At 35.9% G+C, this 13,838-nt stretch overlaps 1 protein-coding gene across 3 annotated transcripts in view; it reads right to left on the reverse strand.

The window, feature by feature from the left end:
- Window positions 1-1,482: 1,482 nt before the first annotated feature.
- Window positions 1,483-13,838, reverse strand: part of LOC110462762 (probable cation-transporting ATPase 13A3) — a 57,431-nt gene continuing 45,075 nt past the window's right edge. For all 3 annotated transcript variants that reach the window (XM_021516911.1, XM_021516912.1, XM_021516910.1), the window contains 10 exons: window positions 12,479-12,586; window positions 12,039-12,118; window positions 11,370-11,522; window positions 10,980-11,076; window positions 10,306-10,378; window positions 9,166-9,316; window positions 8,427-8,572; window positions 6,261-6,349; window positions 4,597-4,680; window positions 1,483-4,272 (listed from right to left, as the gene is read on the reverse strand). In XM_021516911.1, the coding sequence (XP_021372586.1) occupies window positions 3,886-4,272; window positions 4,597-4,680; window positions 6,261-6,349; window positions 8,427-8,572; window positions 9,166-9,316; window positions 10,306-10,378; window positions 10,980-11,076; window positions 11,370-11,522; window positions 12,039-12,118; window positions 12,479-12,586 (1,368 nt within the window). In that variant the 3' untranslated portion in view covers window positions 1,483-3,885. The remainder of the gene's footprint in view (window positions 4,273-4,596; window positions 4,681-6,260; window positions 6,350-8,426; window positions 8,573-9,165; window positions 9,317-10,305; window positions 10,379-10,979; window positions 11,077-11,369; window positions 11,523-12,038; window positions 12,119-12,478; window positions 12,587-13,838) is intronic.

Below are 13,838 nucleotides of genomic sequence, written 5' to 3' on the forward strand. Positions count from 1 at the left end.
ACTAATATCCATGAATTCTAAACACCAGCGAAATTATCCCATTTTTAGCGATGAAACCATTAGTGAGTTGTGTTACATTTACTGTGTGATGTAAACACCTATAATCAATTCAGTATTTAATGTGGATGGAGTGTTTTTATATTATGGCAGTCCTGACATGATTTATATACATGTACAGGAAAGTACATTACACAAATTTGACTTGTCTGGGGGATTTCATTTGCTTTCTTGTCAGTAACATTTAATCCTGACAATCACCACAGAGTAAAAATCTAGTTTGTTACTATTTCAAACCTTGTACGCAACATTGCAATTTGGATTATCTAGAGGATTTGAAATGCAACAGTAGATATTTTGTTTTATTGCAAAGAACATCAGACTACACTACATAGTTTGATTTTTAATTATCAATTGATGTTTTGCTTAAACATTTACAGTAGAAGATCAAATGACCCAGCAAAATGGTCCACAGACAAACATTGGTACATGATATGGAGTGCTGACACAGAATAAACCATACCTCTTTTCAACTGTTCTTAATTTGGAAGGAGACCTGACTTTTCATCATAATTTTTAACTTTTGAGATCTGCAGAGCTCCCTTTACTGACCCTAGCTATAAATGACTCCAGTTGCCAATGGGATGTAATACAATACCAACTCAAAAGCCCTATATAGAATTAAATTATTGCATATACATGTATACTATTTTTTGTCAAGTAGCATTATAGTAAATATTTTTTTAAGATATTTTCAGAACTACCCACATAATAAGTTTGAAATGTTAGCAATTATGGTGAAAATTAAGTTGGTGTGTGGGATGTCAATAAGTTGGTAATAAAGATTTAATGCCATTTTTTGTTGAACTGACCAATGAAACATTGCACATGCATTTGAACCAAAGATGCTTATAATTACCTTGTTGATAAAATACCATAAATATTGCATTAACTTATTGATGTAATACACACATCATATATTAAAGCGATGCATATATTGAATAATTTAATAATAAAAATATATTTCATCAAACAAAAGAAATGAAAAAAACCCCCACATATTTACATATAGGAAAATCCAAGTAATGATTAAACCACTTTAAACACTGTTGTACAATGTAACATTACCACTACAAACACTGTTGTACAATGTAACATTACCACTACAAACACTGTTGTACTACATAAATGTAGCATTACCACTTCAAACATTGTTGTACAAATGTATAAGAGGCCCAATGGGCCTGCATCGCTCACCTGGTAAAAATCTCACACTTGTAATCCTAAAAGTGGATTAAAATAGAGCTACAGGCAGAATATCGGTGTTTAATTCATAAGAACCTATTAAAAGATTTAATCATATGACGCCTGTGACCTTGAATGTCGAACAAGTCATTTGAAGATTTTAAGACATTTGACCCCCGTGACCTTGAAAGTGGGTCAAAGGCATTCATTTGAACAAACTTGATAGCCCTTCATCTCAGCATGCTTCTGGCCAAATATCAACACCCTAGGCCTTTTGTAATTGAGAAGAAGTTGTTTAAAGTAAAATATTAACGCCGGACGGACGAGGGACGCCGCAACGACGGCATAAGCTCACTTGGCCCTTCGGGCCAGGTGAGCTAATAATATATTCAAGTGTCTACATTATGTAAAATATAGCCCAGGTGAGAACAAGAAGAAAAACATCACTAATGAAACGTTATTGCCATGATATAAGCCATATCTAAATATCTAAATGGAATTTGTATGAATGTGTTATGCTTGACTGCATACAAATTCTGTTAGTATGGTTTCAGGGTTTTTATCTGAAGTGTAGGATAAAGCTAACACTAGAGTGTATTTATATATTTTTGGTTTGTTTGCTAAAACTGGACAGTTTATAACTTTGGTCATTATACATACATCTATATTGGACTGCTGTAGTATGTGTGTAACCCACAAATCTATGTAAAACACATGTAAAATTGTATTTATGTGAAGTATTAATTCAGTTTAACATCTTTGGAATGAAGGGCAAACTTTATATAATATTTGTTAGACCTGTATTTTTTCTATAAAGTAGAGATTACTTATCCTATACTGCCCAGTAACTACGTATATTATACCTTTCCTGTACATGTAACAATAGCACAAAATTGCCCTGGTATATCAACTGTGTACAGGTATTTATGTACATTTAATTCAACATTTCTACATTTTGAAGAATCTTACAATAGTCTGAACTAGGGCTGTCCATGGCCAGACACTTATTTTTTTTTAGAACAAATTCCAGATGGACAAATTTTCTGGACTAAAGAAACAGGATTGACTATGATCCTTTAATAAGAAATAGGAAAGGCCACAGACCTTGTTAGGTGACATTTGAATTGTTAAAATCAGAACAAGGTTCCACAGCAGATATAGGATAAGAGATACAAAGTTGTACCTGTTTTCAGAGATCTGTTTCAGGCAGAAAAACTACCAACGACACAAAAAAAAGATACTTGGTTATGCAACACTAAAAGGGTCACCTTCAAACATCAATTGCATAAATTTATATAAATTCTATTATTGGTATAGCCAACAGCACCACTTCAGCAGAACATTCCAATATTTTGATTCTAGAAAAATGTTTATAATAATATTCGAACATCCAGCTTAAATGACTTATACATGTGGTCCTAATAATTTCTATATAATTTGTTAGAGATTCATTTCTGAAGGATAGGAAAACTGATTTGTAACTAACTGGATAGGGGAGGTAACTCACTAATGGCAAGGAAATAGGAAACAGCACAATCAAGGATCACAACAGAAAAAAGAGGAGTAAAGTTAATAATAAACAAAATTAAAGCTGCAAGATCTGTAAAAATAACAGAAGTAAACACAACAAATAAAATGAAGTACATTGTAGATTTTTTCTGATATTTACAACTAAGGAAGGCTAATGAGAAACAATATCACCACACACACAGACCGAACACCCTGGTTTTCTGTATTACAGAGCAAAATGCTTGTTACAAGCTAAAGATGGTCCAACAAATTATGTACACAACCTTGTTATGCTCTTTGTAACTCTTTGTAAAATAAATTAATTGGTATAAAGATGTACAATCAATTGCAAGCTTTAGCAAGAGCATTTTAATTTCATAAATCTTGTATAGATTTTAACATTTATTCAGGAAAATACCACTTCAAATACAAATGTGCGAAGTATATTGTTATTATTCTGAGATATTCATTTTGTTTATGGAACAAGGAATATTTTCTCAATAATGTTGAGTCATTTTCTCAGATTGTACAAACTACTTAAAGGTCATTGATTTATATCATACGACAAAAATCCTCTCTATATAGGTCAAAGGTCATTAACTTGTATCATAAGAGATAAACCCTCTCTCAAAGGTCAAATGTCATCAACTTAAATCATAAGTGATAAATCCTCTCTATAAAGGTTAAAGGTCATTATTTCATATCATTAGATGAATCCTCTCTGCATAAGTCAAAGGTCATTAACTTAAATCATTAGTGATATTTCATCTCTACATAGGTCAAAGGTCATTAACTTTAAATCATTAGTGATAAATCGTCTCTACATAGGTCAAATGTCATTAACTTATATCATTAGTGATAAATCATCTCTACATAGTTCAAAAGTCATCCTTAGTGATGAATTCTCTCTACAAAGGTCATAACTTATTATCCTTCTCTTTATAAATGAAAGGATATTTTAAAATTTGCATTATGTTGCTCATATCACATACCTACACTGTTAACCCCGTGTACTTAGGAAATCGTAGAAAATTAGGACAAAATAAATACAATATGATAAATTCTGTACGTTTTGAATCCGTACAAGCTTTGTACAGGTGAGATAGTTCAGCAATAGTATCAGTGTGGTGTGTGCTAGGATCCTTCAGATGAGCTTTGTCTTAGTAATGGCTGCCCTAGGTCAAACTGACCACTCACACTGTCCTCCTCCATAAGACCAACCTCTACACTAGACACAGACTTGAGTGGCGAGGAGCTACTAGATTTACAACTGACGGTGTCTGTGTCCGTGTCTGGTGGTAGGATATGGTCAGTATCTTTGGGGTCAATTCGGGACAGCTGACTCTCCATTTGAACCAATCCGTTGGACAGACTAGTAGATGAAGGGCTCACCGGAGGCCAGTCGGGACAGCCATCAATTTCCTCTTCAATCTCAGCATAGCGGTGAACTCCCAAAATAAGCCACTTTTGAGCGTAATAATTGCATTTCTTTCGTACAAATATGCTATCAAGCACAAACATCTAGAAAAAAAATAAAGAAAAATTTGCCAAAACATGCAACAGACATGTATCTTTATATCAATATGAGCAAATATTGAAAACTAAATTCCATAGATACCGTAAAGCTGAATGCGAGTTAGAGTCATTTTTCCTCCTGATATTAACAACATTTACCTATAAAACTTCAACCATGTGACAGGGATCCTACATCTTCTACATCCTTGTCTTACAGACAAATTGAGTCTGGTAATATTTGATCTATTACTTTTATAGATATTGAGGATACAAGAAACATATTGACATTGTGACCTGGCTGTTTTAGTTAGAAGGATTTAGACAACTCACCTCGAGCAGTATGGACAGGAGAAGATTAGCTGCAGCCATGCCCACGTACAGTAGCCGATAAGGGATGGAGTCTGGCGGCATTAACTACAACAAACAAGAGGCCCATGGGCCTTAACGGTCACCTGATATATTTATACAGAGAGTTGATTTTTGTTTTTAACATGAACAGAAATATTATTCTAAGTGACAAAAAACAATAAAACCACCTTATTCAATATCTATAGCCGATAAGGGATGGAGTCTGGCCGCATTAACTACAACAAACAAGAGGCCCATGGGCCTTAACGGTCACCTGATATATTTATACAGAGAGTTGATTTTTGTTTTTAACATGAACAGAAATATTATTCTAAGTGACAAAAAACAATAAAACCACCTTATTCAATATCTATCATGCAGATTTAAGACTGAAAAGTATTTAAAACTAGCACCTTTGATTCTAAACAAGGAAAATGAAGAAATTTTATTTCAGCACACAGACTCTATTGGGCCCCACCCTACAGCCCTTGGAGGTAGGGATGGCTCAAAATTTACAAAGTATCAACTGTCAACTTAGGGTTATAATTCCAATCAAGTTATCAACATGTAATATTCAAAGTATCATTTGCCATTATAAACCATAACAAATTTTTAACAAATGTTAGTCCAAAATGTGATTTCCATATGTAAACTATAGTAAAGTTTACCCCCTCCCCAGGGGGAAACGTGAGATCCCAGGGTCCAGAAATTCACAATTTTAGTAAAGCACCTTAAGACCCTTCTATCTATGAAGAGTATTTGATTCTACCATATCTGGGTCTTGAGAAGAAGATTTTTGAAATTTCAGTCAATTCAACCCTTTTTGGCCCCACCCATCAGCCCCGGGGAGTCAGTCAGGGCTGATATGTGCATACTATCAAACTGCTACCCAATGCTGATAAGGCTAACCTAAATTGAATTACTTCCAATGGCAATTAAACAATTGTTGGTCCAAAATGTGATTTCCCTATATAAACTATAGTAAAGTTTACCCCCTCCCCAGGGGGAAACGTGAGATCCCAGGGTCCAGAAATTCACAATTTTAGTAAAGCACCTTAAGACCCTTCTATCTATGAAGAGTATTTGATTCTACCATATCTGGATCTTGAGATGAAAAGATTTTTGATTTTTTTTTGTCAATTTTACCATTTTTTGGCCCGCCCCTCAGGCCCCTGGGGGCTGGGGACCATATAATTCACAATTTTAGTTGACCATTGGCCATGGAAGGTTTCTGCAAAATTTCACTGAAATTGGTTTAGGGGTTTTGGAGAAGAAGTCGAAAATGTAAATTGTTTACGGACGCACGCCGGAGGCCGGCAGACAAAAGGCGATCGCAATAGGTCACTTGAGACTTTGTCTCAGGTGACCTAAAAAGTACAAATCTGTCTAAACGCACCAACTCTTAAAATCTATTTATTTTACAATTTTATAAACAAATTTTAAAATTAAATCAGCCATTCTTATTGAATGACCATTACAACAGATTTTCTTTCATTATTATGATAATAATTCTCTGGCTTCAAAAAGTAATTGTTAAAATATGGCAAAATTCAAAGAAGCAGAAGTTGTTTTTATATATTTTTGCTTTACCAAAATAGATCATTACATACCATGTCAACACAAACTGACTTTCCCTCAGAACTTACCTCAAGGAATTCTAGAGCTCCCTCTGGTGGGTAAATTGTGAGCCACATTGTCACCAAGGTACATGCAATGATGTTCCCCAAAAACAAATCTGGAAAGAAATCCCACAACGCTTCATGTATCATACCATGTACCTCATAACATTTGAGTAAACTTAGTGTTGGTCAGTTGGGAGTACAGAAATTCACAGCAATACCAGGTAACTTAATAAAACAATATACCAGTGTTTATTATTTTATCACATTACTGCCATGCATTTTACCACTTCTAGCTCATATTCCTTTTTCTGATGATAATTTGATACTTGTTTATCCCACTTTAAATACTACCCATAAATTCTGTATCGATGCAATAGCTAAACCTTCTATATGATAAACTGATTATCAAAAAATCATCTAATAATTATTGGGTTGATGAAACATCACACTTCCATTAAATAATGTTTATATATAATAAAACAAGAGGCCCAATGGGCCTGCATCGCTCACCTGATATTGATCTCACAATTGTTACCTTAAAAGTGGACTAACATAAAGCTACAGGCAAAATATCAATGTATTGACTTAAAGTAATTCAGAAGAATCTGTGAAATGATTAAAACACATTTGCCCCCTGTGACCTTGAAAGTCAAACATGGACATTAAGTTGCAAAACATTATAGCCATTCATCCCAGAATGGACTTGCCAAATATCACCACCCTATACCTTTTGTTTATTGAGAAGATGACTTTTACTTGAGAAGATTTATGTACTATGGACCCGATGTGACCAGTGTGTCAAGGTCATTCACATGAACAAGCAATCATCCTTGTACCCTTTAGTTATTCAGAAGAGATTGTTTAAAAATTTCAACACATTTGATCCCTGTGACCTTGAATATGGGCAAAGGTCTCTATGACCTTGAATATGGGCAAAGGTCTTTCATTTAAACAAACAAACTTGGTAGCCCTTCATCCCTGCATGCTACAGGCAAAAAGCATCATCCTGTTCCTCTTGATCATACAGAAGAAGTCGTTTAAAGGTTTTTAAGAGAATTGACCCCTGTGACCTTGAAAATGAGTAAAGGTCATTAGAACAGACTTGGTAGCCCTTCATCCCCACCTGCTACTGGCCAAATATTATCAACCTGGAGCTTTTGGTAATTCAGAAAAAGTTGTTTAAAGGTTTTTAAGACAAATGATCCCTGTGACCTTGAATATGGACGAAGGTCATTCATTTGAACAAACTTGGTAGCCCTTCATCTCAACATCCTTCTGGCCAAATATCATCACCCTTGACTGTTTGGTTATACAGAAAAAGTCATTTAAAGGTTTCTAAGACAAGTGACCCCTGTGACCTTGAATATGGGCAAAGTCAAACTTGGACGCCCTTGATCCCCACATGCTACTGGCAATAATATCATCACCCTAGAGCTTTTGGTTATTCAGAAGAAGTCGTTTAAAAGGTTTTCAACATATTTGACCCATGTGACCTTGAAAATGGGCAAAGGTCATTCATTTGAACAAACTTGGAAGCCCTTTATCCCTGCATGCTACTGGCCAAATATCATCATATTTGCCCTTCTGGTAATTTAGAAGAGATTATTTAAAGATTTTAACATATCTGACCCCTGTGACCTCGAAAATTGGCAAAGGTCATTCATTTGAACAATTTGGTAGCCCTTCATCCCAGCATGTTACTGGCCGAATATCATCAGCCTGGGCCTCTTGGTTATTCAGAAGAAGTTGTTTAAAGTAAAAGGTTGACCCCGGACAGACGACGGACGCCGCACCATGGCATAAGCTCACTTGGCCCTTTGGGTCAGGTGAGTCAAAAAAAAAAGAGGTTGAAAGTTTATTAAAACTGATGAAATACTCTTATTGTAAACCATTTGTAACAAATTGTGTAACTTGTTACTTTTGATAATGAGACAGGTGTTCTCAAAATATCACTGCTGAGAGCAGACAATGGTAGCTATACATGAAAATCAGTATGCTAGCAAATATAAATATTTGGTTGCCCTTTACCTTAATATTCTAATGATTGAACAGGCCTAGGTCTACAATGTTTTTATCAATATTCAGCTCTTTGGAAATAATAGCTCCCAAAAAAGTTAAATGTCAAAGGGCACAATGACAGATCGACAATGCCATTCCATAAAACATCCTGTTTAGGACAACTCAACTCACAGTTGGTGAAAAGCCTCTTCCTGTATGGTGGTCCTTTGGCGAACACAATCGCGAGAATGATATACTGGTAGGCAGAGCCGTAGAATACCGCTGTGTTCTCGTAACTGATGTAGTTGTCATCTGGGTTCTCCTCGTAGGGCTTAAACCTGGCCATAGAGTTAATTCACAAAAAGACTTCAAGGTTAGCAGGAGTGAAGGAAGGGGAAAGTCTACAGTTATGTAATCTAGTTTACAAATAATTGTTTTCTCTCTGCAGATACTGTAATATTTCTCCTATATGGAGTCTAGCACAGCAATAATTTTACTGTGACCTACAGAGAAATACAGATGAAATTCAATCTTGCAAAATGTGTTATGAACATGACATTATGTGTATTGCAGTCATATTCTGATACGAACACAATATTATGTATGCTGCAGACATCAAACTATGTGTGGTGAATGTGTGTGTTATAAATTGAGATGTAATTTGTGGTTATTTTTGTTTGTGTTAACAGTGTATACTTTATATGATAAAGTTGTCTATAAACACCTGGAGCTGATTACAACTGGATGGGTGTTCAATCCAGCTAGATAATCGTCAGTGGCCACACACTGATTAACACTTTCACTGTGCCATTTGATTCTGACGACACAATTAAAAGACATTTTTAGCTTCACATGTTGATTCATCATAAAACTCCAGGGCTTTCTCTTGTGACAACATGAATGAAAGGTTCTAGATGGATGTGTTACTCACCACGGCTGTGTCTGTACGTGATAGAAACAGAAGACTTGTACTGACATCTGTATACTGATCTGTATGACTAGGGACAGGATTGGCAGCACACTTGTCAGGCTAAATGGGGGTGGCTCCTTGGCCAGTTTTGGGTGAGCCTCCGTCCTACCAACTGTAACAAAATAACACAGGTAACACTATATGCCATGTGATATAATATCAACCAATGGAAACAGGAGGATGATATCATGTGATGACGTTGGATCAGCCAATGAGTAGGGAAATTATAATAAAGACAAGAGGCCCATGGGCCTTAACGGTCACCTGAGTCCTACAGTACTTATTTTTGTAGTTGAAATATGTACCAATTTGAGTAAAAAATTGTTAAGTATAACGTTAACTTAAATTTGTCAGGACCATGAGCTGATCATTCCTAGACCGATTTTCAGTTAGATAGGCCTATTAGAACTTGCTTTTAAGTTTGAAATAGGTGTTTTCAAAATAGCGACCATGGCAGCCAAATTGTATTTCTGATCGACCCGAACAATAACAAAACGTTTTCAGGACCATGAGTCAATCATTCCTTAAAAGTTTCAGTTCAATCGCCCTAGCAGAATTTGACTTTAAGTTTGAAATAGTTTTTCAAAATGGCAGCCATGTCAGCCATATCGGATTTCCGATCGACCCGAAAAATAACAACACTTTGTCAGGACCATGAGCTGATCATTCCAACAAAGTTTCAGTTCAATCGGCCTCCCAGAATCTGACTTTAAGTTTGAAATAGTTTTTCAAAATGGCGGCTGTGGCGGCCCTATTGGATTTTTGATCGACCCGAAAAATAACAACACTTTGTCAGGACCATGAGTTGATCATTCCTACCAAGTTTCAGTTCAATCAGCCCAGCAGAACTTGACTTTAAGTTTGAAATAGTTTTTCAAAATGGCGGCCGTGGTGGCTTAGGGAATGAAGATAATGATATCGTGTGATATTATCGACCAATGAAAGGAGAGATAATATACAGAAACTTATCTTTTATCAGCTGATAACAGAAAGGAGAATGATATCATGATACAATCAACCAAGGGAGGCATCAACCAATGAGAGGAAGGAGACTTACATCATGTGATGCTATCAGCCAATGAAAAGAAGGAGCATACTTACATGTAATACTGAGTGTGGACACTAAAATCAAATCGACATACAGAAACTCAAAGTCTGTCATGTTGGCCCCAATCTGGAAACAAACATACATATAGGATCTTAAAACGAAAATTTTGTGACGAGTTTCATAAATTTCTTATGAAATGAAAACGAATTTAAGATACTTTTGATCACATAAGTTAGAAAACTTACATTTTGATGGGTTTTAAAGCCAAAATGTAGAGGGCTTAATCAAACGGAGACAGCCATTTTGTTGCGCCATTCACAATTTATGATGTCACGTCATTGTCCATATTATGACGTCACAATCGATTTCTGACTGGCACAGACAACGAAAAACACTCCAGGGTATATTACACTAGTGAAATATGTAAAAATATTACACGGGCGAATTCACTGGATAACAGGCCGATTATGTGATAAAATGTGTTTTTGTCACAGTATAATCCAGCACTGGTATTCAAATATTTTTAATTCTTCATTGTAATTAACAAGTAAAAATTTAAGTTTCATTAATTCTGAAGAGTTTGATATAGACAATGATCTCTAGGGTAGAAATATTTAGATTGTGGAACTCACATGGTCGGATCACAGGAACATTTTGAAAATAAAGAGATATCACAAATCAAACTGTTTAGTTTTTTCAGTCGCCTTTCTGAAACACTACTACTTACCCAGTACAGCAAGCAGACAGAAATAAACTGTGTGAGACTGTAACAGGCCATGTACTTAAATATCCCAAAGGACGTCACTAGGGCGGCTCTTCCCTGACTGTAACACACAATGTAATAACACTTAGAGAAATCAAAACTCTAACAGCCTTGAAGAATGCTGTTTTTGATGGAAATATGGGGAAATTGAAAGGTATAAAGATGTGGAGATACAGATTTGAAGTACCTCTGTTTTCCTTCTCAATAATTTTTCATGTGCTTTGAACACCCCACCCTAAATCAATCATCCAAATATATTGTGTCAGTTGTTCATCTACCTATAATGTAGCTTTCTAACGATGACCAATGCAAAAAAAATATACTAATCAGTTTTTATAAATAACAAAGACTCACGCTATAACAGTGGGCACACATTTGATATTAGGAGTCTTGGACGTGAATGGAGATGCCACAGAAGCCTCCGCCTCAGACAGGGATATCCCAGTGTGTGCTGTCTTCAGAGCCCCACAGTCATTGGCTCCATCTCCACACATAGCCACATAGTATCTGTAACAGAGGTCAGAGGTCAACATAGACCAGGTCAAGGTCAATACATTCAGTAACCAACAAATAGCCATGTATATACATAGTTTCTGTAGCAGGGGTCAGGAAATATTAGTGAAAGGTCAACATAGACCAAGTGAAAGTCAGTACAGTCAGTAACCCACACATAGCTTTGTGGTATCTGTAACAGAGGTCAGGATATATTGGTCAAAAGTCAACACAGGAAAGACAAGATGCCTAATAGGAGAAAGGTCAAGATCAGTTCAGTCAGTACCTACATACATAAAAAGGCTGTTCCTGTAAAAGACGACAAATAGAACAACATAAGTTCAGCATACTAAAGGTCAAGGTCAGCACAGTCATTAGCCTACATACATGTTAACAACCATATAGTACCTCTTGTATTGGTCAAGGTGTTGAGGTCAAATATTTATATAAACATGGCTCATGGTGTTTGGTACTTAACAGTGAGGCAATACTGTCTTTGGTTACCAGTGTGTCATTATCCTGTATACTTACCCAACTTCCTGTAGAACCTCAATAAGCTGTGCCTTCTGACCGGGAGACATTCGAGCAAACACTGCCCCCCTCACTACAATCTACAGCAGATACAGGTGTGCCAATCACATTATAACCAATGTTAAGTGTGTGAAAACAAAATATACATGTAACGGCCATAATTTGAATATGAGTCAATTCTTCAACAAGATAAACATATCTATATTATAACCCTGCCATTATTCTTATCCCCAACAAAATTTATCTACTTATATTGTCTATGGGAATCTGTAAGAATTTTATGACATTTAATTTGGAAAAATATTTTTTAATATGATCACAATTATGATAAGTAAGATCTATTGAAGGAATGTTTTCTACACTGCATGTATCAGTAATGATTTATAACTTCATAAAGACACAGGTATAAATGTGCCCAGGTACATGGCGGTTGGTGTTACCTTGGGTAGAATTTCTGGGAAATGGTGACGAAGGACACTCCAGGACTTTCCTGTGACTGCAAAATGAAACTTGTCATATGGGTCGTTATCTATCTGGATTGTCATGTCCTGAAAACAATAGTAAGACAATTTTATGTAAAGTGTAAATATTCCGCGCACGAGTGAATATATATATATGTCCGTGCAATAAATGAGTGCTTTCTGATTTTTTTTAGAAAAACACAAGTGTGTGGTCTTGCTTTTATCACATACCTTCTGTATTTGGTAGAGATCGATACAAAGATTTTATATACTTTGATTTTTTTTGCAAATACCAGGAACTTTTCAGTTCGCCATGACAAGGGGATTCCCATAAAAAGGAGTTCCGGCTAGTAGGTAAATACAACATTCCGTATTGCACACGTTGTATTTCATGGTCTGAAAATTGCTTGTATTAAATTACTATAACAAGATTCAACAGGTATGTGATAAATTATCAATACCTCACAGTTAGATAGACTGAAATATTTGTTTAGGCTCTTCACAATGTGGCTCTCATTGAGGATACAACATAGGCTATTCCTATCTTCTAAACTGGCCCAAGGTACTAGAGATTACACTGTATTACATGTACCATACCACAGAGTACACATGTACTGTAAACTGGCCAAAGGTACTAGAGAGTACACTGTATTACATGTAACATAAAACAAAGTACACATGTACTGTAAACTGGCCCAAGGTACTAGCGATTACACTGTATTACATGTACCATAAAACAGAGTACACATGTACTGTAAACTGGTCCAAGGTACTAGAGAGTAAACTGTATTACATGTACCATAAAACAGAGTACACATGTACTGTAAACTGGTCCAAGGTACTAGAGAGTACACTGTATTACATGTACCATAAAACAAAGTACACATGTACTGTAAACTGGCCCAAGGTACTAGCGATTACACTGTATTACATGTACCATAACACAGAGTACACATGCACTGTAAACTGGCCCAAGGGACTAGAGATTACACTGTATTACATGTACCATAAAACAGAGAACACGTGTACTGTAAACTGGCCCAAGGTACTAGAGATTACACTGTATAACATGTACCATAAAACAGAGAACACGTGTACTGTAAACTGGCCCAAGGTACTAGCGATTACACTGTATAACATGTACCATAAAACAGAGAACACGTGTACTGTAAACTGGCCCAAGGTACTAGAGATTACACTGTATTACATGTACCTTAACACAGAGTACACATGCACTGTAAACTGGCCCAAGGGACTAGAGATTACACTGTATTACATGTACCATAACACAGAGTACACATGTACTGTAAACTGGTCCAAGGTACTAGAGATTACACTG

This window comes from Mizuhopecten yessoensis, unplaced genomic scaffold (assembly GCF_002113885.1).
Source record: "Mizuhopecten yessoensis strain PY_sf001 unplaced genomic scaffold, ASM211388v2 scaffold10829, whole genome shotgun sequence".
Lineage (NCBI taxonomy): Eukaryota > Metazoa > Mollusca > Bivalvia > Pectinida > Pectinidae > Mizuhopecten > Mizuhopecten yessoensis.